Raw genomic sequence first — 25,153 nt, 5'->3', positions numbered from 1 at the left:
TGGGATGGAGATCTGGGGAGGAGAGCACTGCCAGCTGTGGCGTCACCCAAGGGCAGGAGGAGAAAAGGCTGGGGGGTGAGCCAGAGCTGAGGGTGGTGGTGAAGAGCTGGGGGTGCAGCAGCCAACCTCCCCTCCAAGTAGAACTCGTTCTCAGGCTGCTGTCTGGGGCCAGCTGGTAAGCAGGTGAGCTGGAAAGGAGATGACCTTGGCCAGGAGGGGTGTGGCAGGCAGGGGCCGGTGGTGAGGGACCCTGAATGCCAGCATAGTGGCTGTGGGTCTGCTGGCTCCAGAGCAAGGAAAGTGACAGGCTGACCCTGGTGCAGCCAGGAGAGTCCCGTCTCCACACGGAAGCTCGGTTTCTCCATAGTAACGGGATGGATTGAACAGCGTGAGATGGAAAATGCTGTGAGGCTGTGGAAGCCATGCAGTGATTTAAGCAAGAGGTGAAGAAGGGAGAATAAAAAGAAAAACAATGTGTGTGGGAGCAGGGAGGCGTGGACCAAAGTGGTGGGGGAGATGTGGGGAGAGGAAGAGGCCGCCCGGGTACTGACCCAGCTACCCGTGGACCCAGCACTGAGCTAAGTACCATATGCAGAGGGAGACCACTCACCCTGGCTGAAGCTTGTTGCCCGAGAGTGTTTATTAATGGCCCTTCACTCTCTGGATTTCCTGGGTTAGGAGATGCTTTTTCTCCTAGCCCGGCTTAGGGTCCTTACCTCATCTTCCCGAAAAGTCTATGAGCAAAGTATTATTATTGCCACTTTTCAGAGAAGGCAATCTGAACCTCAGAGAGGTCCACTCACTTACCTGGCACTGCACAGCCAATAAGTGGAAGACGCAGGAGAACACTAATTGGCAGAGCACTGGACTGGCAGCCAGCAGTCCTTGTGCCAGCACTGACAATCTGATTAACAGCACTTAATATGTGCCAGGAACTTACTGCTCTAAGTACTCCACGTGACTTGTTTCCCTTAATCGTTACAACTTGAGGAGGTGGCTACTAGCACAAATTCCCGTTTTTCACCAGAAGACTGAGGTTCAGAGAGGTTCAGTCACTTGCCTCAGGTCACACAGCCCCAATGATCGGTGAAGCTTGTGTTGGAACTGAAGCATGTGCCTCTGAAATCGGGTGCCCAATGCCTGTGGAAAGGAAGGCACACTTAGGGGCTTAGGGGGGGTGGGATGCGTGTGTTGTGGAGAGGGTCTGAGAGGAGTCCTGGGGGTATCGAAGCACTTGATTCAGCAAACTGCCAACAACCCAACCCCGAAGAGCTCTTCTGGACTCATTTCACAGATGAGAAACCGAGGCCCAGAGAGAGGAAGCAACTTAACCCACACCCCACAGGCAGCCAGTGGCAGGTACTCCACCTAGGCCCAGGCCTGCTGCAGGAAGAAAGACAGGAAGGAAGGGCAGGTTTTGGAATGTGGCAGCCTGACAGAGGGGATTATGGGTGGGTGGGGGGCTGGGGTGTGGGGAGCTGGCAGGGCACAGGTGTTGATCCCCAGGGGCGTGCCAGGAAGCTGGGGAGTTTCCCTTTCACACCCTAGTTTCCGCCGAGGGACAAGGAGGGACATTCATTCATCTGACCAACATTCCCTGAGCCTCTACTCTGCCCCAGGCCCCGAGCTGGACTCTAACAACCCAGAGAGAATAAGACCCAGGCTTTGCCTTCTCGGGCCTCACAGTCCAGTGGAGGAGAGAGACATGTAAGCAAACAATTATGTCTGGGCTTCCCTGATGACTGATTAGAGACACATTAGTCCCGGCAGAACTGGAGCTGAGCACATGGAGGAGGTGACATCGGGTTTGTTTTGATAAGCGTTCTGGAAACCATCCCACATGCACATCTGTCTCCCGGCCTTGGACTGCCCTATAGGAAGGCTCCCATCCTCTGTGCCCGTGAACCCCCATGAGGGCTGAGGACACCAGTTAGGGCAAAACTAGGCTGTAATCTCCAGAAGAGTTGCCTTCTCCCCATGGGACCCTGGCCCCACACCACCCCCAGCCCTGACAGCCCACGAATGTCAGGTCACCAGAGTGTGATGCTCACGAGTACAGATGGCTCAGGCACCTGAGCAGTGACCCCCTGGGTCAGGGCAGATGTTGCGCAGGTAAGGGTAACAGGTCAGGATTTCTCAGTGACAGCCCTCTGCAAAGCCAACAAGGACCAAAAGGAAGACCTGTGTTTGGTGAGAGTAATGGAAAGGCAGAGCGGAGACAAATGGGGGTAAATGGGGAGAAAAAAGCCTATAGTTCAGCAGAAGGGAGCACTTTTTAACATCAGGGTGGAGAACAAGCTGCCTCTGCGGTATGCAGGCTGGAACTCTAATCCTGCATCCACTGAGAATTCAGAGGAGGGACTTTGACTCCGGCAGGAAGTAGTAAAAGAGATGGTCTTTGAGATTTGGGGATAATGATGATAATGGCTGTTGTGATTCATTCCTCCCGCTCTTGCCCCACTGTGATAAGGCCACAGATGCCCAGAAGGGAGGTGGGAGCTGGTTTGGGCTGTGACTGGAAAAGGTGAAGCCAAGGTGGGATCCTTGGGACTTGAACCCATGACCCAGAGCCCAGAGACTCTTTTTACCTCCTAACCACCCCCCTTGCAAGAATCCCTGGGGTGTGCCAGCACTAAGATAATTATCACCCAGTAAACTTATCCCCTGCTCCTCACTTATCCCCTAAAACTAAACAAAAACAAAAAACAAACAATTGCATCCTGTTCTGGCCTGTCCCCTATAGTGTGTGGCTTGACTTAGTGTCCCCGGGGAAGAAGTCCCTTTCTTCCCATCTCCGAGTCTCACTGTTTGGTCAGTAAAATGCAGCCCCTGAGCTTCTTTTTTTTTTTTTTTTTTTTTAAGATTTATTTATCCATGAGAGACACAAAGAGAGGCAGACATAGAGGCAGAGGGAGAAACAGGCACCCCCACGGACAGCTCAGTGCAGGACTAGAACCTGGGACTCCGGGATCACACCCTGAGCTGAAGGCTGACGCTCACCCACTGAGCCACCCAAGGCATCCCCAGCACTGGGCTTCTAATGGCCGTTCCAGCTCCACTGCTGGCAGTCCCATGTACGAGGTAACTGGAGCTCCTGCCTGTGTTTGCAGACAAAACAGAGGCCACCTGAGCTCAAATTTCATGGACTTGAGAAGGTTCCTGACCAAGGACTACTGGGGCTAAATTGGTGGCAGGCTTCCCCATCTTACTTTCAGATGTGAGAATTAGCGAGCTAGTGGGAAGTCCCTGGCACTGCTGTTACGGCTCCCTCCAGACAGGACGCTGTTGGAACCAATCCTTGCTCATCCACCTTGCTCATAAGGGCTGTAGGAGCTCCCAAGCTTCGGACTATCATGTCAGCTGTGTAAGTTCCCATTCACATGTTCGGTCATTATCCCCAAATCAGGATGCCAGGCGAGGGCTTTCAGCCTAGTCAGAGCTAGCTAGAACCAGCCTCTTCCATGACCCTCAGGCCTGGGTATGGAAACTAGCACCAGCTCACCACCTCCTCATAAGTGAACACCAGTTGGAAGGCTGTTGCTGTCTAGACAAGAAAGATGTCCATAGCTTGGCCTAGGGTAGTGATGGAAAACGAGGTGTGTGATGGGCTTGAGGAAGGATTTGGAGGTGGCCACAATTGGACTTCATGATTGGATCGGATAAGGGATGTGAGAGCAAAGGGGAAATCAAAAATTCCTTGGTTTGGACCTGAGTGCCAGGTGAGATGTCATCTACCAACATGCAGGTGAGTAGGGATTTGAAGATGGAGTGGAGAAGAAATCCAGATTTCTGCTTTGGGTGTATTAGGCTGGATTTGCCTAGAAGACCGCCCAATGGAGATTTCAAGTAGATGGTTGAATATATTGTTTGGGCTTCAGGGAGAAATCACAGTGGAAATGTAAACTTAGTGGTATCAGCAGCAGACCTCCAACCAAGACTGCTTAGAAGCCTTGCAGTCTGACTGTGGCTGGGGCGCAATCATCATGGAGGCTTCTTCCTGCTGTATCCGGTGACTGGGATCCTCAGACATCTCTATCTTGGTCTCTCTTCAGGTCCTCCCCAGCATGGTGGCTTCCATGTTGCTGCATTTTATCAGATAGAGTGATGATAGATCGACAGATCAATACAGAGGACAGAGAGAGAGTTTTATTAAGGAACTGGCTTATACGATTATAGAGACTGGCAAGTCCAGAATCTGTAGGGCAGGCTGGTAGGCTAGAGATTCAAGGAAGAGTTACAGTTCCACTGGGAGTCCAAAGGTAGTCTGCTGGCAGCATTGCTTCTTGCTCAGGGATGGTTGGTCTTTGTTCTACTAAGCCCTTAACTGAATAGATGAGGCCCACCCACATGAGGGAGGGTAATCTGCTTTATTTCAAGTCTACCAATTTAACTTTAATCTCATCCACAAAACACGTTCACAAAAAACACCTGGAAAAATGTTTGACCAAATATCTGAGCACCGTGGCCCAGCAAGATTGATACATAAAATTAATCATCGTGTCATGTGATAGGAGAAGGAACAAAATAGACATTTGGTGAGAGCCTGATATATGCCAAGTGCTTTCCACACATCATCTTATTCAATCTGATTATTAAAGCTGAGAGAAAGGCAGCCCGAGTGGCTCAGTGGTTTAGTGCCGCCTTCACCCCAGGGTGTGATCCTGGGGACCCGGGATCAAGTCCCACGTCAGGCTCCCTGCATGGAGCCTGCTTCTCCCTCTGCCTGTGTCTCTGCCTCTCTCTTTCTCTGTGTCTCTCATGAAAAAATAAATTAATTAAATTAAAAAAAAAAAAAGCTGAGAAAAAGCCATTATTACACCCATTTTATGGACAAGAGACGTTAAATCAGGCTGAAGGATACACATAAGCACATGGCATATCGAGGATGCTGACCCACGTTTAAGCGACTCTGGGATGTGCTACTGTAGGAGCCAAGGGTGGGGAAATGAGTGATGACCTTTTGGATAGGGGACCTGGCCTCTCAGTGGAGGTCTCAAAACCAGGCTGAGGAGCTAAGAGTCTTCCTTGAGGGAGGAGAAGCACCCCCAAGAAGTCATGGAAGCCAGGAGGTACAGTGGCTACATTTGCACTGTTAACAACTGCCTGTCACTGGTCCATAATCGTTAGATGCTAATGAAGAGTAATCCTGGGACCAGATCCATTCCAGCTATGGTGGAAGGTTGGGAAGAATTTGTTGTAGGACTTCTTCAGGGCTCCCAGGCTGTGTGGAGGGCTTAGACTTGGCCTTGCCCATGGGAGGAGGCAGAGGGTAAGCAGGAAAAGGGACAGAAACCTGTGGTATCAGAGTGTAGGTCCCACCTTCCCCAGAAAGATGAAAGAACATGACACTTTCTTGGTGCCTTCTATATGCAAAATGCCACATCACTGGATTTCCTGGGGCAAGGGGGCAGTCTTCATGGCTGAATCCTTCCAAGAATCCTGTGAGGTAAGTGCTATCATGGCCCCCATTTTTTAGATCAGGACCATGAGACTCAGAAAGGTGAGGTGACTTGTCTAAGGGCAAGAGAGACGACAACTGGGGTCAGACCAGTTTTGCTGGCTCTAAATCCTGTATTTGCCCCATTCCACACCCCAGTGACTCGAGAGTTGATAATTCCTGGTTTCGGCCCTTGATCACCAGAGAGGCAAGATAGCCTGGAACCCTGGCACCACCCATACTAGCTGTGTGACCTTTGTAAAGTTACTTTACCTCTCTGTGCCTGAGTTTTCTCATATGTAAAATGAGGGGTAATAATAGTATTTACCTCAAGCTTAGTGACAGGATTAACTGAATTTATAAATGTAAATCACAGAAGATAATGTCTAATTCATGGTGTGTGTTAAATATATATGTATTAGGTATTCATCTTATTGTTCTTATTATCATACTTGGGGGCAGGGTGGCTTTCACATCACCTGGGACAGTCTTATCAGGCCTCTGAGTTAGGATTTACATATTGGGAAGAAGTTGAATGTTATTGTTGAAGAAGAGTCCTAAAGATTTATCCAGACACCAGAGGTGCATGTTGAAAAGTTTAGCAGGTATGAACTGACAACCCAAACCTGGAAGTGAAAAATGTGTCATGGGATGCCTGGGTGGCTCAGTCAGTTAAGCATCCAACTCTTGATTTTGGCTCAGGTCGTGATCTCAGGGTCATGAGATCAAGCCCAGCATGGGGCTCTGCACTGGGCGTAGAGCCCACTTAAGATTCTCTCTCTCTCTCCCTCTCCCTTTACCCCTCCCCCTGTATAAAAAGGAAGGAAGGAAGGGAAGGAGGGATGGTGGGAGGAAATTCACATTTACTGATACTACTTAAATAAAATCTAACTTTGAGTCCTGATGCCGTTGAGCTTGTTGGGAAATTCTACCCCAGTTATTCCTGTGGCCCCTGAATGTTTCAATTATCTATTGCCATATAACAAGCCGCCCCAACACTTAGAGGCTTAAAACAACAGCTATCATTCTCTCACTCACAAACCCGCCATCTGGGCAGAGCTCAAGGGGACAGCTTGCTTCTGCTTCATTTGGGATCAGTGGAGGCAGCATGACCAGAGGTTGGAGGATTTGCTTACAAGATGGCTCAGGCCCACGGCTGCCAAGCTGGCGCCGGCTGTCAGCTGGGCGCTCGGGGGCTGTGGGTTGGGGGTCAGGCTAAGAGTAATGGCTCAGTATTTGCTAATTCTGTGTTCATGGACACTTTAAGGAACTACTGCGAATAACGAATACAGGGAATAAAAGGAATAACACAGTGGATAAAAAAGAAGCTGCAGGAGCTAATGACTGGCCGGTTGAAGCAGGTGGGAGGGCAAGACAGCGCAGGGGAGAAGCGTGTCAAGGGCTCCGCCTCACCTCCCTGCCCTTGCCCTACTCAGGGGTCAGAGTCACCGAGGTGGACTGGCACAGCCGGAAAAATGGTGCTGCCCACCACACCCAGGAGTACCCCGGCCCTGAGCTGGTGGTTCGCAGGGGCCAGGTGTTCACCTTGCGGCTGGAGCTGAGCAGAGCCCTGGAGGACCAGGAGACCATCATCTTCACCGTGGAGACAGGTACCTGTCTCGCCAGCCCCCCCACCCCACCCCGGGTCTACATCCAGAAAGATCTGTCCTGTGACCGGTGACCTGAGACCTCTTGGTCATCAACCCAGACTGGAGGGAAGCAGGTCCCAACCCCTGCAGGTGGGCGAGCTCTGACCCCTAGAGGCTCCTGATGACACTTGCTGAGGATGGCTGGCAGGTACTGCCAGCAGGTGATGGGACAGATGCCACAGCTCTGGAATTCTCTGCCTACTAAGGAATCCTAGGGCTCTGGAAAACTGTGGAAATTCTTCAGATACTTTTGGGGCCCAAGCTTTTCTTTCCTTTTTTTTTTTTTTTTAAGATTTTATTTACTTATTCATGACAGACTCACAGAGAGAGAGAGAGGCAGAGACACAGGCAGAGGGAGAAGCAGGCTCCATGCAGGGAGCCCGACGTGGAACTCGATCCCAGATCTCCAGGATCACGCCCTGGGGTGAAGGTGGCACTAAACCGCTGGGCCACCAGGGCTGTCCGCTTTTCTTTCCTTGACAGACGAATGGCAGACTTTGGTTTCAGGGGTCCTGTTACTTTCTCCTAGATCCAGGAGGTGGGTGGGACATGGGGACAGTGGAGGTGGCCCCCAACAGTGTCCTGGCAATTCAGGAAGTGAACATTGCAGTGGATTCCAGGCTTGTAGCTTTTCTTTTCTTCCCTAGAGCTGGGTTTCCTAGGGGCACCTGGATCTCCCGATTCCCTCTCCTCTCTGCCAGGACCCCAGGCATCTGAGGACTGCCACACCAAAGCTGTGTTCCAGATATCGGAGCCGGATGTGGGCCAGAACTGGACAGCGGTGGAGGAGGCTCAGACGGAGAACACCATGACCGTCAGCATCACCAGCCCTCCCAACGCTGTCATTGGCCGCTACCTGATGAGGACCAGGGTCTCCTCTCGCCGAAAGCAAAATGACCGGAAGCTGGGCGAATTTGTTCTCCTTTTCAACCCGTGGTGCCCAGGTAGGAGCTGGCAAGTCCAAGGCAGAGGATTTCCTGGAAGCTGTCCTAGAGGTGGGCCCGCCCTTAGCAGGGGATCTGGGAGGCAGGCTAAGCAACAGGCAGGTGAATGCCAAAACAGCTGGGCCTAGGCAGAGGTGAGCCCTGGGCAGAGGAACCCGGTAGCAGGTGCTACAAAGGATCCTATGCCAGGGGGCAGGGATCAGTGGTTTCCAGTATGCGGGGGCAGTCAGCAAGCATGGGGCCTTATGGGAGGAGAGCCCCAAGCTCTTGCCATCAGCAGCCTTGGTTTAGTCCCCATGCTGCTAAGTCGCCTCCCTCCATGAGTCCTGGTTTCCCCATCTGTGATGTGGGAGTAATAACAGCGCCTACCCCTTGGGATAATGGTGAGAAATCATAGTGCTAATGCTTGTGATGTACACAGGACATCGTAAGGAGTACTGGGGTCAGTACTATTATTAATATTTAAGAAACATGAGGCTGCTGTCGGCATCAAGCGGGGTCATCTTGCTAAAGTCCCTCAGTCTGGGGCTGGGTGGGGGTGTCCTCGCCTGGGTAATGGACTCCCCCTGGTGGAATGGGCTTGGCCAGAAGGTAGCCCGGAAGCCCGCCAGCCCCTCTTGCCCTCCCTGTCCCAAGTTTCCAGGCACTCCCCAATGTAGCCCCTACCCCAGGCCTGCAAGGCCAGAGAGCTCCAGCCCAAGCCGGGCCTGACAACTGCTTTTCAGAGGACGACGTGTTTCTGGACTCAGAGGAGGAGAGACAGGAGTACGTGCTGAACGACAGTGGGATCATCTTCCGAGGCGTGGAGAAACACATCCGAGCCCAGGGCTGGAACTACGGGCAGGTCTCCAGGGGCACAGGCTAGCGGGGGGGAGGCAGGGTGGGGTGTGCAGAAAGTCAGCGCAGGAGCCCTTGAGCCTGCTCACCTCCTCCCGCCAGGGACAAGCGAGGCTGACCCCTAGAGCAAATCCGCTCATTCACTACTCTTAGCTGTGCCGAGGCCTGCGCTGGGTCCTTGGACGGGAGGTGCTTTGGATGCAGTGCAGTACAGAAGAATAAATAGCTTCAGAGCCCGGGGGGTGGGGGTGGGGTTGGTTCTCAGTCTTGGGCAAGCTCCTGAGTCCCAGGGAGGGCTCTTCAAAACACACAGGTGGCTGGGCCCCACCCAGAGGCACTGATTCAGGAGACCTGGGGTGCGGCCTGTGAATGTGCATTTCGGTTAAGGTGGTCCTGCTGCTGCTGGTCTGGGACCACACTTCAGAGCCACTGGCCAGATAAATAGTTACAGTAAAACATGTGATGGCAGAGGGGACACGGGGGCATCAGAGTGGCAGAGAAGGGGGCATAGGGAAGTCAGAAGAGTGTTAAAACCCCACCTCAGGTATTGTGGAGGCTTCATGGTCTTGGGGCTGAGTGTGGAGCTGGGCACAACGTGACAAGGCAGAGGGCAGAGCCCACAGCCGCATGGTGGTGGGAGTCAGGGAGCAGAGGAGGACTGCAAGAGGACTAGGTGCTGCCTGGCCTTCAGGTGCCCTGAAAAAAGGGTTGGCTGGGCAAGTCCAGGACCCTGACTATCAGGCAGAGCAGCTGGAAGTTAGTCTGGGGTTCAGACGAGGTCCTGGAGAGTTTAGGGTCCACTTAAGGGGTAACCACTCCTCGGCACCCACCTCTTCTGACCCCATATGAAAGTGAACCCAGGGCTCCCCACACCTTCCAAAGAACCTTCAGAGACCTTCAGAGACCAGAAATCTTAATTTGTATGCAAAGATCCTCCAGTTTTGAAATGTTGTCAATTCATGCAAATGTATTTGAAAAAAGTCATTTAAACAGGAGTGTGCCAGCAGGAGAGATGCGGCTCCAGGGTCACCAGCTTACCACGAACTTTACCATGGGTAGTGGGGGAGTCTTGGGGGTGGATACTGAACAGGGTGGGGACACGATTACGATGAAGTTTCTGGCTACCAGTGACTCTTTGAGGGAGGGTTTCTGAGACTTGGGATGCTCTGTGGTGTTCCTGGGTGGAAGTAGGCAAATTTCCCTGCAAAACACAAGGGACCTATTGGGCAAGCATCGTGCGCGGGAGGGCCTGGAATGCGGGTGAAGCTCTGGCCTCTAAGCACAGCCTCTCTGCGGACAGTTTGAGGAGGAGATCCTGGACATCTGCCTCTCCATCCTGGACCGAAGTCCTCTTCACCAAAATGACCCAGCCACCGACGTGTCCCACCGCCACGACCCCATCTATGTCACCAGGGCAATCAGCGCCATGGTAAGGAGCTCCACCGTTCCCTGCACACAGTCTTCCTCATGGGCCCCTGAGCCAACCCCAGGATCACACCCTATGATCTTCCCAAGTCACATTTTGTTTTAATTCTCTATCACTGTCCCAAACCACAACCAAAACTCAGTGGCGCAAAACAACCACTTACTATGCTTACAGTTTTATAGATCAGGGACTTGGGCCGAGCACCATGAGAACGGCTTGTCTGCTCCGCGATGCTTCGGCTGGGGGTGTCTGAACACCTGCAGGTGGCTGCAATGGTTTCATGAGACCATATATCTGGGGCCTTGGTTCTACTGGTCAGTGGTTCTTTGGTTCTCTTCCATGCTGTGTCTGCTGGAGCTGGAATGTCAAGGTGGCTTGCTTGGGATCGTTTTTGGCTCCTGCTCTGGGCTGGCTAGAACAGCTGAGGTTGGCTGGGCATGGCTCTCTCTCCATGCAGCCTTCCCACGTGGCCAGCTTGGGCTTCCCCACAGCATGGTGATCTCAGCGTAATCAGACACAGCAGCTGGCTTCTCGCTGAAACAATTGTTCCAAAACAGAAGAACTGGAAGCTTTGAGTCGCACACAGAAATCCTGGGCCTGGAAACTGGCACAGCTTCCCTTCTCCCATAGTCATCAGTCAGAGCAGTCACGGGCCAGCCCAGACTCAGGGAGGGGATACAGAGGCCCAGCTCGCCACCAGAGGAGGCCTGTCTTTATTCTGTTTCACACAATAATGCTTCTTCCTCCTCAAAAGATAGCCAGAAGGCCTACTGTAAGCAGGTGCTAAGATAAGTGGGTGGATATCTGTGATTCCAGGAATGTATGAAGCTGTTTTCCTCAGAGTTGATACACTTCATTCCTCGAGACCTTAGAGAAATGTTGAAAAACAGAGACTCAAAAGCTGTGACCGGTTCCAGACAGTGGAGTGTCACAGCCCTGTGGGGCTCTAAGTCAAAAGTCCTAAACTTGGGGCTCACCAACCCTTTTGCTAACCTGCTGTGTGACTTGGATGGGTCCCTCAACCCCTTTGAATCTGTCTTCTCGTATGAAAAAAAAAAGAAAATAACAAAATCTACCTTGAAATGGGTTGATATGGTATGCACGAAGCCCTTGGAATAGGGGCCTGCACACAGTAAACAGTTAATAAATGTTAGCTGCCTCTATAATTATACCACCAACGGCCCCCCAGATAGATCATTTAAAAGAAGAAATGCTGTAAAATCATAGGTAGTTTCCAACAATAGGGTATCCCAATGGAAGGTAATTAAAAACAATAAATGGTACCCAAAGTAGGTATTTTAAGACAGCAGATGCCTCCAGTTTTCAGATAATTTAAAAGTAAGAGGTGGCCCTGAATGACTGGTGCAAAGTGTGAGATGCTTTTACAATGGCGTGGTCCCGAGGAGGGAAGCCTTGCCTGGTGGTGGACCCTTGGCCTCCTCTGCCCAGGTGAACAGCAACAATGACAGGGGCGTGGTTCAAGGCCAGTGGCAGGGCAAGTACGGCGGCGGCACCAGCCCCCTGCACTGGAGCGGCAGCGTGGCCATTCTGCACAAGTGGTTCAAGGGCAGGTTCAAGCCTGTCAAATACGGCCAGTGCTGGGTCTTCGCTGGAGTCATGTGCACAGGTACCCAGGGAAAGGTCCCCTGACCCCAAGCCAGCTCCATCATCTGCCTTCGTTTGCATACATGTACACAGACCCCACCCCAAGTTTTTCCCCTATTGGTGATGGGGAAATAGGAGTCTGGTTGCTGATGAGAGAAACCAAATAGTTAAGTTCATTTGTGTGACTTTGGATCTTTTATTTTGCCCCCTTCCGCCTCCTGGCGGGGTCCCTTCCACCTCCTGGGGGGCTCCTGCTCTTTAGTCCTTAGATGCCTGGGGATCGCCACCCGAGTCGTGTCCAACTTTAACTCGGCCCATGACACGGACAGGAACCTGAGCGTGGACAAATACGTGGACTCCTTCGGGCGGACCTTGGAGGACCTGACAGAGGACAGCATGTGGTGGGTGCTAGTCCCCCGGGTCCCCAGCCCGTCTGCAAGAGGGATGGCCCCGGGACACATGACCCAGAGGCCCAGGTGGGTGGGCTGGAGATTTGGCTGCCCTGAAGCCCAGGGCGCCCTCCGTGGGACTGAGCCTTCCCCGAGATTCCCTATGCATGGTCACCCCTGTGTCCTGCCTCAGCTTCTTTGTCTGCTGTCTCGGGCCATGTGTGTGTCTCAGCCCTGGCAAGACTCTTCCCACAGGCTTTACACAATTCATTTTATTTTTTTATTTTATTTATTTATTTGAGAGAGAGAGAGACAGTGACAGAAATAGCAAGAAAGGGGAGGAAAGGGAGAAGCAGAGCCTCTGCTAAGCAGGGAGCCCAACGCAGGGCTGGACGCAGGGCTGGACACAGGGCTCCAAGCCAGGACCCTGGGATCATGACCCGAGCCAAGGGTAGACGCTCAACCACTGACCCACTCGGGCATCGCTAAACAATTCATTTTAATGTGATTTTTTAAATAGGAAAGACACGCATGTGCGTTAATATTCAAAAGGTACCAAATGGGTTATAGTGATGTCTCCCCCCGACCGGGTTCCCGCCTCCTGTCCTCACGGAGGCAGCGCGGCCACTAGCTTCTTACACCTCTTCACAGGGAGGCTCTGCAGACGCAAGGACATACATACTCACAGTCCCCTCACTCCTCCACTTTTTACCGACTCAGTATTAGCAGCATAATGTAATGCTGTTCATCTTGCACCAAAACAAAACCAAAATATCTTGTCTTTTGATGTTGGGACCCCTGTCACCACAGAGGTTATCAGTTTACCCCCAAGTGCTTATCCAAATATTCTCCCACACAAAGACCACTGCCTCCTAGAGAGGAGTCCTGAGGTCAGCTATAAAGATGCCATGTCAGGCCAACCAGGGTTTCTCTTTCCTGCTTCCTTATGGTGTGACCTTGTGCAAATAATGTTGCTTTGCTAGTCTCATGTTCTCATCTTTATCACAGGAAACTTCAAGTCTGAATTCTTTACCAAGGTTACCAGGACCTACGGAGCTCTGCATAGTTTGACCCCTACCTAACCCCATACTGGCTGAAGCCCAGAGATACTTACAATACTTTCAGTTCCCTAAAGACACAAAGCTCTTCTTGTCTCAGAGTCTTTGCACATGCTGTTCCTTCTGCCTGGAACACTATTCCCTTCACTCTTCCAATGGCTAATCCTTTCTTATTTTTTTTTAAAGATTTTATTTATTTATTCATGAGGCACACAGAGAAAGAGAGAGAGGCAGAGACACAGGCAGAGAAAGAACCAGGCTCCATGCAGGGAGCCCGATGTGGGACATGATCCCAGGACTCCAGGGTCATGCCCTGGGCCAAAGGCAGGTACTAAACCACTGAGCCACCCAGGGATCCCCTAATCCTTTCTTATTTAAGCCTCATCTTAGATGTCATTTTCCTAGAGCAGGTTTCCAGTAGTCACTTGCCATTCAGGTCTCTTTTTTCACAGCATTTATTGGTACTTGTATTTGTTTTCTCTATCTGCTTACCTACTTTTGCCTGTCTCCCTAACCTTCTCCTTTATTAGAATGTAAGCTGCAAGAGGGCAAAATGTTCTGTCTTCTTTGTGATTGTATTTGTACCTTGAACAACACATATGTGCACACACACATACATATACCTACATATATATAGAATATATATACACACATATATATACATACCTAGAGTTTGGGGCCAGGGCCTGGCTCACAATAGGAACTTGCCATCCCATGGGCCTCTGTACTCACTGAAGGCCATCCTGCCCCATCTTATCTCTGTGGCAGGAATTTCCACGTCTGGAATGAGAGTTGGTTCGCCCGCCGGGACCTGGGCCCCTCTTACAATGGTTGGCAGGTTCTGGACGCCACCCCCCAGGAGGAGAGTGAAGGTATGGGCTCAGCCTGAAGGACCCCGGACTCCCATTCCTCCTCACCCTTGCTGCTCACGCCCATCCCTCCTGCCCAGGCATGTTCCGGTGCGGCCCAGCCTCCGTCACTGCCATCCGAGAGGGCGACGTGCACCTGGCCCACGATGGCCCCTTTGTGTTCGCGGAGGTCAATGCAGATTACATCACCTGGCTCTGGCACGAGGATGAGAGCCGGGAGCGGGTGTACTCGGACACCAAGAAGATTGGGAGGTGCATCAGCACCAAGGCCGTGGGCAGTGACTCCCGCGTGGACATCACGGGCCTCTACAAGTATCCAGAAGGTAAGGGCAATAGGGCGGCCCCCATCAGCCCCCCAAGATGCCCTGTCTGCCGCAGAGGGCCCACCGCAGACCAGCCTGGGCCGGGCCCTGCCCTGTGTGTTATGATGGTGAGGGGAGCACCCATTACCCGGCTCTAGACCATCCCTGCCATGGAGACAGTGGGAAGGGAGTGTGATTAACAACATGGATATGGAGCCAGACTGCCTGGGTTCAAATCTCAAGGCTCTTCTGAGTCACTTTACTTCTCTGTGCCCCTGGTTCCTTATCTATAAAATGTGGCTGATGGTAGCACCGACTTCCTAGGGGGAAAATATAGCACCTGGAACTGCGGTGCCTGGCACATAGCAAGTCTACAAAAATGTGGGCAGTCCTCATCAGATGAGTCTTCAGCCCCAGCTGGCAGAGAAGCTGCAGACCTGTATTTTTGTGAGAAATTGCCCGATCTGAAGTCTTTGATGATTGATTTAAAATGTATTTAAATAGTCCCCGAACCAAACACGGTGCCTATGGCCGTGGTGTGCACCTGGCTCCTGGGCTGTCCATTGGAGCCCTTCCAGGCGTGGTGGATTGAAGTGGTGAAGGAGTGGTGGTTTTCCGTGGGGAGGAGGTGAGATGGCACAAGAGAAGCCGGGGGACGGGACGGGAGGAGCAGGAAAGGGACACCCACCTCACCAGGTGCGATGCCCCCAGGGTCCCGGAAGGAGAGGCAGGTGTACCGTAAGGCCGTGAGGAAGCTGTTCGGCGTGGAAGCCCCCGGGAGGAGGACCCGGGTCCGCAGGGCAGGCAGCCGCGGGCTGTGGCGCGAGGACCTCATGGAGCCTGCCACCAAGCCCAGCGTCACCGGCAAGTTCAAGATGCTGGAGCCACCCATGCTGGGCCACGACCTGAGACTGGCTCTGTGCTTAGCTAACCTCACCTCCCGGGCCCAGAGGGTCCGGGTCAACCTGAGCGGTGCCACCATCCTATACACCCGCAGGCCGGTGGCCGAGATCCTGCACGAGTCCCACACGGTGCGACTGGGGCCCGAAGAAGGTAGGGGGGCCGCTGCCCAGGGGGGGCATGGAGAGGGGGACTGGCCAAGCGGGACTTCCCAGCAAGCTGTGCTCATTCCCAGGAAAGACAGGGATGTCTCTGAGCATTTGATCAGTGCTTTGCCTCCTGTTCCCCACCTGACAGGTGAGAAAGCGGAGTTCAGAGGTGCTAACTAATGAGACTAGTAGTAAAAGTCCATGGTCATCTGGTGGCAAACTTGAGTGCAGGTGAGGTGATCTCAAGCCATGTGAATATTGACTCCCCGGACAAATACCTGCTGGGAGCATTTCACAACCTATGGAATATGCCTTGTCACCTTTCTAAAATCCACCATATTCTGCAGCCCACCTGGCTGCAGGTGTCCTGTACGAGAGGCACGGACCAGTAAGAAACAGCTACTAAGTGCTCACATGTGCCAGGCTCTGTCCTGAAAATTCTAAACGCATCTACTGCCATCCCCACAACGTTCTCTGTCCTTGCACCCTTCCCTCCTGTTTCTCTCTCTCTCTCTCTCTCTCTCTCTCTTTCTCTCTCTCTCTCTGTCTCTCTCCCCCACCCCTCGCTCCCTCTCTGCCCTCACATAACATTCTGAAGTCTAAGGATTCAATTAAACAAAGAAACTGTTCCTCTGGGCCCAGTTTCTGGTGAAGCTCCTGTGTTTTGATGGAGGGAAAACATGTGAAGGAGATGTCACACACCTTTTCACTTTTTTTTGCTCCCTTATTCTTCACAAAATCCAAATTGCAAAATAACGCTGTGTAGGGAAATGTTAATTAACGTGCACTTTCTCCTGGCTTTTTTTTTTCATATTAAAAGTAATATACATTCCTTAAAGATTTCGAGGGCACAGAGCAAGATCACCTGTGATCCTACCACCCACCTCCAGATTATTAACATATTTTCCTTCCAGTTTTAATGCCTGTTGCTTTTTGCCAAACAGATCTGATTACACTGTGAGAACTCAGTGTTTATTAGTGTCTCTCTCAGTTCACATCACATTGTTATTCAAATGTTTTTATAAGCTCTTCAACCACATCATTTTAATAGATGTGTAATCTTTAAATAAATATACAGATAGTTCTTTTTACATGTTGTGGGATTAAATTTGCTAATGTTTTATTGAGTAGCCTTAGAATTTGCATTTCTAACAAGTTCCCAGGTCATGCTGATGCCCCTGGTCCCAGGACCATGCTTTGAAAACCACCAATTTCCCACCACACAAGGAGTAAATGATAGAACATATATAAAGTGTTTGGTGTAATTCTGACCACCTAAGGGACATGTAAGTTATTGTAGGGATTGATAGCATTATTGATATTATGAGTTGGGGATAATGATACTTGCTCATGAAATTGTTGTAAGGATTGAATGAGTTCATCAATGAATGTGTTTCCAAGTGCCCAGCAGTAAAAGTTAGTAAAAGTTAGCTTTCGTAATTATTCATTGTTGCTCTTGTTGTATTAAGGATTCACCTAGTCATGACCTACTGGACTAAGGAAACCCATACAGCAATGTAGAGTTTTGACATATGGATCAGCATTTGGGCATTCAAGAAGCTTCTACTATATGCAAAGCTCTAGGGGAACATAAAGTGAACCAGGTTCAAATCCTTTAAGGACTTTTTCCACAGGTTGAAAACCAATGCCCTCAGGGGCAAGAAGGAAACAGAAAACAGCAGAGGGTGGTCAGGCGGGAGCAAATCAGATACGTTGTACCCATTTGTACCTAAAGGAAAAATACAATGATCCAAAAACACCCAAATATAACGGTAGTCCACTGTGCTCTGTGGTGACCCATGTTCCAGGGAAAGAAACCCACAGGCAGGGTGTCTGCGGCTGGTGAGAGCCCCAGATGTCGAGGACCACAGGAGCTCAGCAGGCAAAGGACACGAGATCACTGAGTGGGGTACCCATGAAGGCTTCCCATTTTGGGGGCTGACTCAGATGGGCCTTAATGGGGAGGGAGGATTTGGAGAAGCTGCGAAGAAGTTGGCCTTTTTACTGGATTGGAAGCTTGAGGCCGACCTTTGACTCTCCTCCCTTCTCTGCACCCGGCACACCGTGCACACTGTAGGTCCTCAATGAACAGTGAATGGATTCCTGTTAATGGTCTGAGATATTTGCATCTGGAATGATTAGGGAAAGGTTAAGCACAATTCCAGGAGTTTTTGGAGAAACTGTCAGGTGTCATGGTAGCCGACTGGCCTGAATTTGAATCCCATCTCATCTTGGCTCCTTGATTTACTTGCTGTGTGACGTTGGACCGGAAACTAACCTCTCTGAGGCTTAGGTATCTTCATCCGTAAACTGACAATAATATAATAATGTTCATCTCACGTTGGTGGCAAGGACCAAAGGAGGTGTAACTAGGAATGGAGCCTTCCCTTCTTCCCCCTGATTCAGCTGAAAAAGAGTATCAGACCCCTAACTCCCACCTCTGCTTTCCCTTCCAGAGAAAAAGATCCCAATCACAATATCTTACTTGCAATATAAGGAAGACCTGACAGAGGACAAGAAGATCCTGTTGGCTGCCATGTGCTTTGTCACCAAAGGAGAGAAGCTCCTGGTGGAGAAGGACATTACTCTGGAGGACTTCATCACCATCAAGGTGAGTCCTGTCTGCATCCTTTTCCTGGCAGGCCCCCTACACGGCTTGGGGAGAGCATCAAAGGCTGGGGGTTTTGTGCTTTTAGCTCCAGCTTCGGCTCTCAAGGGCAGAGAGAAGCGGCGTGGATGCAGGGGGCTAGATATAATGATGGAGCTCAGTAGGAGGGCAGATGGATGCAAGGGGTAGCCATGATTCCTGCCCACACCAGGCTCCAGCTAGTGTTCCTGCTGGGACCCATGGGTTTCTTGGGGGAGCGTAGAGGGGGACAATGACTTATGGGGATTACCCCTCCAGGTGCTGGGCCCCGCCGTGGTGGGGGTGGCGGTTGTTGTGAAAGTGACGCTGGTCAACCCCCTCCTGGAGAGAGTGGAGGACTGTGTGCTGATGGTGGAGGGCAGTGGCCTTCTCCAGGGACAGCTCAGCATCGAGTAAGTGTCAGCCTGGGAGTGGGAGCCTTCCTTATAGGATGGGCCATGGAAAAGCGACCAACGGAGGGCGGTGCAGGAGACTCTGGGCCTCCAGGAACCAGCTCATGACCTAGACACACCAGCCTCCATCTATTTATTTCTTCCTTCATTGATTTAGTCATTAGTTCAGGTGTATAACTCACCCAGTCACCCCCTCACTCATTCACGTGACCCTTAATCACATGATCAGAATGACCTGTTCTCTGAGCCTCTTGGTGACCTTTGGGAACACCGGGATGAACAGACAGGGCTCTGCCGGAAGAAGTGTTCTCAAAGACGGGACCATCAAATGAGGACAGTGCGATGTGTGCGGAGGGATGGATCCCTGGGGCCCAGGGAATCAGGGACAGCCCTTGAATGGGGATGGGGTGGAACCAGGGAAGGGCCACAGTGGAGCTGGGCCTTACATGATGAATCGAGAAGCTTTTCAGGTATGGAGCAGGATGGAAGGCTTCCCAGTTAGAGGTCTCCATGGCTAGGGTAGTCAGGGAGGGTATCCTAGAAGAAGAGAGACGTGATCTTGTCCTTGGGTGTGATTGGAATGGGAAGGACATCCGATGTGGGAGGAACGGTGCAGGTGGAAGCCCAGAGAGAGGAAGTGTAAGGTATGGTCAGGGCACAGGCCCGGCTGGCTGGAAAGAATGAGGAGTGGTGGCAGGGAAACAGAAGCTAGAAGCATATTGACAGGGCTTGAATGTCGGTCTCAAGGTGTGACCTTGATCCCAAGGGCTCTGGAGAGGGCAGGCCAGATGCAGAAGGAGAGGGAGCTGACGGTCTGCCTTTGTACCATCCCCTTCCCCAGCGTGCCCAGCCTGGAGCCCCAGGAGAAGGCTTCCGTCCAGTTCAGCATCACCCCGTCCAAGAGCGGCCCGAGGCAGCTGCAGGTGGATCTCATCAGCCCCCACTTCCCAGACATCAAAGGCTTTGTGGTCATCCACGTGGCCACCGCCAAGTGACTGGCCACCACAAGGGGCTGACAGTGGAGGAGATGGCCTCCTTTCCCTTCCTGTCCACCTCTTTGTCTCTCTTGAGTGGGAGCCAGGAGGCCCAGGTTCCAGTTCTGCTTCTCTTCCTGCCTCACTTTGTGAATTTGGGCAAGTCCCTTCTTCTCCTGGGCTTCAGTTTCGCCATCTGTGAAATGAAGTGTTAGGCTCGGCAAGCCTTAAACTTTTGGACGACGATGGATGATATAGGGACACTCTTCCATGTTCATCGATCACCCTCACCACTGGGAGGCTGACAGACCAAACATCACAATCACCGAGGCCCATCCGGCTCAGCCAGCTCGTGCCCTGCTTGTTCACCATCACCCTGGCCGACCCTTGGGCTCTCCTTGCTTCTCTCTCAGCTCCTCGGTGCTCTGACTGCATCCAGACCCAAGAGTGTCCTCCCAACTCTGAAAAGGATCCCAGAAGTGTTAGGGCTGGCACCAAATCATTCCTCAATGCTCCCATTTTACACAGAGGGAAGAGACTTGCCCATAGCCACAGGGCGAGCTGGAGACAGCATTGGGGTCTGTGCATGCCATTTACACCATCTAAGTTTTACCCCAAAGTTGTGTTCTGAAAATCATCAGATTTGAACCAATGGGAGATCTTCCCTCACTGAAGACCCAGGCCCAGCATCCAAGAGTCCCCTGCTGCCTGGAAGAAGCTGAAAATAGAAGAGCCTGATTGAATGGGAAAATGAAGCCCCAGATCTGATCTCATGGTGGTCATTAGGGGTCTCTTTCCACCAGCCCAGGGTTTATTCATTTTTTGAGAATGAGAGCAACAGTAACTTTGTAGAACCCACCCCCCAGCAGCTTATACTACACACAATCATGTTCTCAGCATCAGAACAGGACAGAGGCCTCTGGAACAAGGACTGGAGTGGAGAGCACCAGGACTTGAGGATAACTGCACATGTCGGTCATGAGACTCAGCTCAGAATGTTCTAGACAGCCAAAAGAATTATAATGACCAGAGAATTTTAAGTAATCTGCACCACAACAAAATGGTTCATCCGCGGTAGGACACTTGCTGAATGCAAAGTTAAGTGGGAATAATTGACATAGAAAGTCTTTGCTAAAAGGAGGTCAGACAAATACACGGACATGTGTGGTGGGTGATCCTTGTAACCGAGGCCCCCGTGAAGGCTTTTGTCTCATGATTCTACACAGCATGACGGCTTGGAGAACCAGAGGTGTAAAGGACCTGCTTTCCAAACCTGGGTTTGGGATGCTGATCCCGTCCATATAAGAGGGGCAGCTGGAGGTCCAGAGCAGCAGCCACTTCCTCAGGGTTGAGCATCAGGAAGGAGTACTGAAAGCTGACTACAACAGAGGGGATCTCCCACTTTTTTTTTTAAAGAGTTTATTCATGAGAGACAAAGACGGAAGCAGAGGGAGAAGCAGACTCCCCACAGAGCAGGGAGTCCAATGTGGGACTTGATCCCAGGACCCTGGGCTCATGACCTGAGCTGAAGGTTAAGCAGATGCTTAGCCGACTAAGCCAGCCAAGCACCTGGGATCTTAGTAAAAGGGATGCTCCTTCCAGCAGGGAGACTATCTTGGCCCCTTGCAGTGGCCCCAGACATCTCATCCTTCAAGCAAATGCCAATTGCCCACCTTCCTCAGACTTGGCTGTACCAGGTTGTGCCTCCCAGGAGGCTGACTCTGAGACAGAGCTTAGCATGCAGGACACTTAGCGAGGAATGACCTGGGGGTCAACACAGTGGAAGGGAAGCAGGATAGGCAGAGGGAGAAATGGAGCCATGATGCAGGTCCAGTGACAGCCTGGGCCCACCCCAAGGGCAGCTCTGGAGCTAGCATGGCCCATGAGATTTGTTCCAGGTTGGGCCAGGGTGTCCGGGCCTTTCTATGCCTGCATCTATCACAGATTTGCCCCAGAAGACAAGTGACTTTGAGCAAGATAGCTCTCTACAGCAGAGGTCATCCCTGAAGTTGTCTGTGGTCAGCACTCCCAGCAGTTGGGGGAACAAACCCTCCACTGAAGGAAAAGCTAGACAATGTGTCTCCACCTGCGTTCTGTTCAACCCAAGGACAGAGCAGTGACATTACAAATTCCCTGTGCTCGTGGTGATTACCGTCCAGCTGATGGAGACAGGCACTCAATCACAACATTTTAAAAGGTACAAAAAGTAAAATGAGAAATAAGAGTAAGCAAGTAAACAAATCTGTGGATAAGCTGATTGCAGTTAGTGATGTGTGCCAAAGAGAAAATAAAACCCAATGTCACCTCTCCCAGAGTTGCAGGGGATAGGATAGCACCACTTCCCATGGTGGCATCAGAGAAAGAGTCTCTGGGGAAGTGACATCTGAGCTCAAATTTTAATAGTAACCAAAAAAAAAAAAAAAGATGAAAAATTAAATGAGTGTGCTTACTACATGCCAGAAACTGTTTCAGGTGCTTTATATATATTAATTATTTAATCTCATAACAACTCCAAGAAGTACATACTATTATCGTCGTCTTCAACTTACCTTGTGGCACAGCCATGGCTGGGCACCTTGACTCAGACAAGGCCTATGCTCTCTCCTGAGATTTGGATGCAGGGAATGTTCAGAAGGCATCACAGATGGTGTAGATGGTGGAGTCCCAGGCAGTGCCCTAGCCAGGTCATTTCTGCTGTGACATGGTCGTCGCATGTTCCAGTTACCTATCACTGTGTAACAAACCAACCCATAACTTAAAATTTAAAATAATCACAATACTTATTTTGTGAATGAATCTGCAATTTGGTCAGGGCTTGGTAGGCATAGCTCATCTCTGCTTGACTTAATGGAGCTGGGACAGTGGAAAGGCTGGGTCAGGATTGTCTGAAGGCTTATCCACTCACATACATCTCTGGTGGTGGATGCTGGCTGTTGGCCGAGCACCAAGCTGGGCTGTCAGCTGGAACACCTACCCACAGTCTCTCCACGTGGTCTGGGCTTCCTCACAACATGGTGGCTGTGGTACAAGGGCAAGCATCGAGAGAGAGAGAGAGAGAGAGAGAGAGAGAGAGTCTCAGATAGACACCATATTGCCTTTATGTTTTAGGATTGGAAGTCATCCAGTGCCACTTCTACCACATTCTAGTCATCAAAATGGTTACAAAGTTCCTCCAAGTTTCTTTCTCTTTTTTTTTTTTAAGATTGTATTTATTCATGAGAGACACAGAGAGAGAGAGGCAAAGGGAGAAGCAGTCTCCATGCAAAGGAGCCTGATATGGGACTCCATCTCGGGACTTCGGGATCACGCCCTGAGCCGAAGGCAGACACCCAACCACTGAGCCACCCAGGCATCCGGTTCCTCTAAGTTTCAAAAGGAAACAGACCCAATTCATCATAAAAAGTGGAAAGATTCTGGAAGAGCTTGTAGGACTAGAAATATTGCCATAGATACATGTGGAAATATACAATCTGCCATGCTGTTTCCTGCTGCCTGCTTCTTGACCCTCTGAAGACTCGTGGAATCCCATATTTCCCTATGTCTGGTCTATCTCTTACTATCCTCTCCAATTTGCATTTAATTTCTACACCATCCCCTCTGCTTAAGCCAACAAGAATCAGTTTCTTCTGCTTGCAGCCAAGGAGTCTGACTCGTGGAAATGAGCTTGGTTTGTCCCAGGAACAAAGTGAAGGCCAGTGTGTCCAAAGTGTCCTGTGGCTCACTACCTTCTCCTTGATATTGGTCAGCAGTCCTAACCTTCAGTCTCTAGATGGTAACCAACAAGGGGGATTCAGAGGCCAGCACCTTGGCCCTGACTCCTCCAATAGCTTTCTGTTCATGTTATCTTTGCCAATGCTGCAGCCCTAAAGGGGTGTCTCCTCAAAAGATCCCTGGCCTCCTCTTCATTGGTGAGGTTCAGTGGTTTCTAGGACTATTTCTTAAATTATGCAGGCAAGGCAGAAAGGTGGCTGTGGTAATTAGTGGTGGTGCTTGAATCAGCCAAGGTTCTCCAGAGAAACAGAACCAATAGGAGTATATATTGGACTTGTCAGCCTCCATAATCACATGAGCCAATTCTTTAATCAACTATATCTCTATGGACTATCAATGAACAATCCAAACCAATTTATATTTACATTTATAATCAGTCAAAAAAATACAAAATACTCAGATGTCAATCTAACAAAACATACAGATTTACATACTGAAAACCAAAAAAAAATGCTGATGAGAGAAATCAAAGAAGATCTAAATAAATGGAGAGACATCTCTTGGTCACGGATTGGAAGACTCCCTAAAGATAAGAAGTCAATTATCTCCCCCAAATTGTTATATAGGCTTAATGCAATTCTTACCAAAATCTCAGCAAGAAAATTTGATAAATTGGACTTCATCACAATTCAAAACTTTTGCATCCGTGAAAGAACCTGTTAAAACAATGAAAGACAAGCTCCATACTGGGGAAAAAATGTTTGCAAACCATGTATCTGACAAAGAACTAGAATCCAGAATATATAAAGAACTCTCAAAATCCAACAGTAAAAAAACAATCTAAAAAATGGGCAAAAGACATAAGCTTTTCACCAAAGAGGGTATACAGATGGTAAAAATAAATAAATAAAATAAAATAAAATAAAATAAAATAAAATAAAATAAAATAAAATATAACATGAGGACAGCCCCAGTGGCACAGCGGTTTAGCACCGCCTGCAGCCGAGGGCGTGATCCTGGAGACCCTGGATCGAGTCCCACGTCAGGCTCTCTGCATGGTGCCTGCTTCTCCCTCTGCCTGTGTCTCTGCCTCTCTCTCTCTCTCTCTCTGTGTGTCTCTATGAATAAATAAAGAAAATCTTTAAAAAAAATAACATGAAAGGCCATTCAGTATTATTAGCCATTAGGGAAATGCAAATTAAAACCATGATGAGATATCACTATATAGCAACAAAACCAGCTAACATTAAAAACCAGTGATGATGCCAAATGCTGGCACATACTCTCTTAACTTGCCGGAATAAATGTAAAATGTTACAGTCACTGTGGAAAATAGTTGGGCAGTTTCTTGAAAAAAGAAACAAGCCACTAAGATACAAGCAACGAGTTGCACTCCTGGGCGTTTACTCCAGGAAATGAAATTTATGTGCACACAAGCACCTGTGCATGGATGTTTAGCAGCTTTCTTTGTAGCAGCCTCAAACTGGAAACAGCTAATTCAACTGTGGTCCATCCATAGCATGGAATTCTACTCAGCAACAATAAGGAATGGGCTATGGATACCTGCAACTCCTGGAGGAGTCCCCATAGAATTATGCCAAGTAATAAAAGCCAGTTCCAACAGGTGACATACTATATGATTTCCTTTCTGTGACATTCTTGAAATGACAAAAATTCTAGAAACAGAGAACAGATTCATGGTTGCCTAAGGTTAACGAAGACTGAGGATGAGAGTCAGTGTGGGTATAATGGGGCAAGGCAAGCATCTTTGTGATGGAATGTTGTCTCCCTTGACTGTACCAAGGGCAGTATCCTGGTTGGGACACTGTTACTATAGTTTTGCAAGCTGTTACCTTTGGGGCAA

At 50.2% G+C, this 25,153-nt stretch overlaps 1 protein-coding gene across 1 annotated transcript; it reads left to right on the top strand.

The window, feature by feature from the left end:
• Positions 1–6,576: 6,576 nt before the first annotated feature.
• TGM6 (transglutaminase 6) lies at positions 6,577–24,237 on the top strand. Its single transcript, XM_038572984.1, has 13 exons — positions 6,577–6,658; positions 6,874–7,047; positions 7,788–8,030; positions 8,756–8,874; positions 10,168–10,296; positions 11,743–11,920; positions 12,161–12,299; positions 14,114–14,217; positions 14,295–14,537; positions 15,228–15,569; positions 18,022–18,176; positions 18,471–18,604; positions 19,446–24,237. Exons 1-13 carry the CDS (start codon positions 6,577–6,579, stop codon positions 19,597–19,599), a joined length of 2,196 nt encoding a protein of 731 aa, XP_038428912.1. The 3' UTR covers positions 19,600–24,237.
• The last annotated feature ends 916 nt before the right edge of the window (positions 24,238–25,153 follow it).

This window comes from Canis lupus, chromosome 24, assembly GCF_011100685.1.
Source record: "Canis lupus familiaris isolate Mischka breed German Shepherd chromosome 24, alternate assembly UU_Cfam_GSD_1.0, whole genome shotgun sequence".
NCBI lineage: Eukaryota > Metazoa > Chordata > Mammalia > Carnivora > Canidae > Canis > Canis lupus.
The sequence above is the reverse complement of the archived record's forward strand: the minus strand, read 5'-3'. Positions and strand labels throughout refer to the sequence as shown.

Bases quoted from the DNA above. Each gene is read 5' to 3' on its own strand.
- TGM6 (XM_038572984.1), top strand. From the start codon at position 6,577: ATGGCTCAGGCCCACGGCTGCCAAGCTGGCGCCGGCTGTCAGCTGGGC. The intron at 7,048-7,787 runs GTACCTGTCTCG...CCTCTCTGCCAG, and splicing joins CATCTTCACCGTGGAGACAG to GACCCCAGGCATCTGAGGAC. The intron at 8,031-8,755 runs GTAGGAGCTGGC...ACTGCTTTTCAG, and splicing joins TTTCAACCCGTGGTGCCCAG to AGGACGACGTGTTTCTGGAC.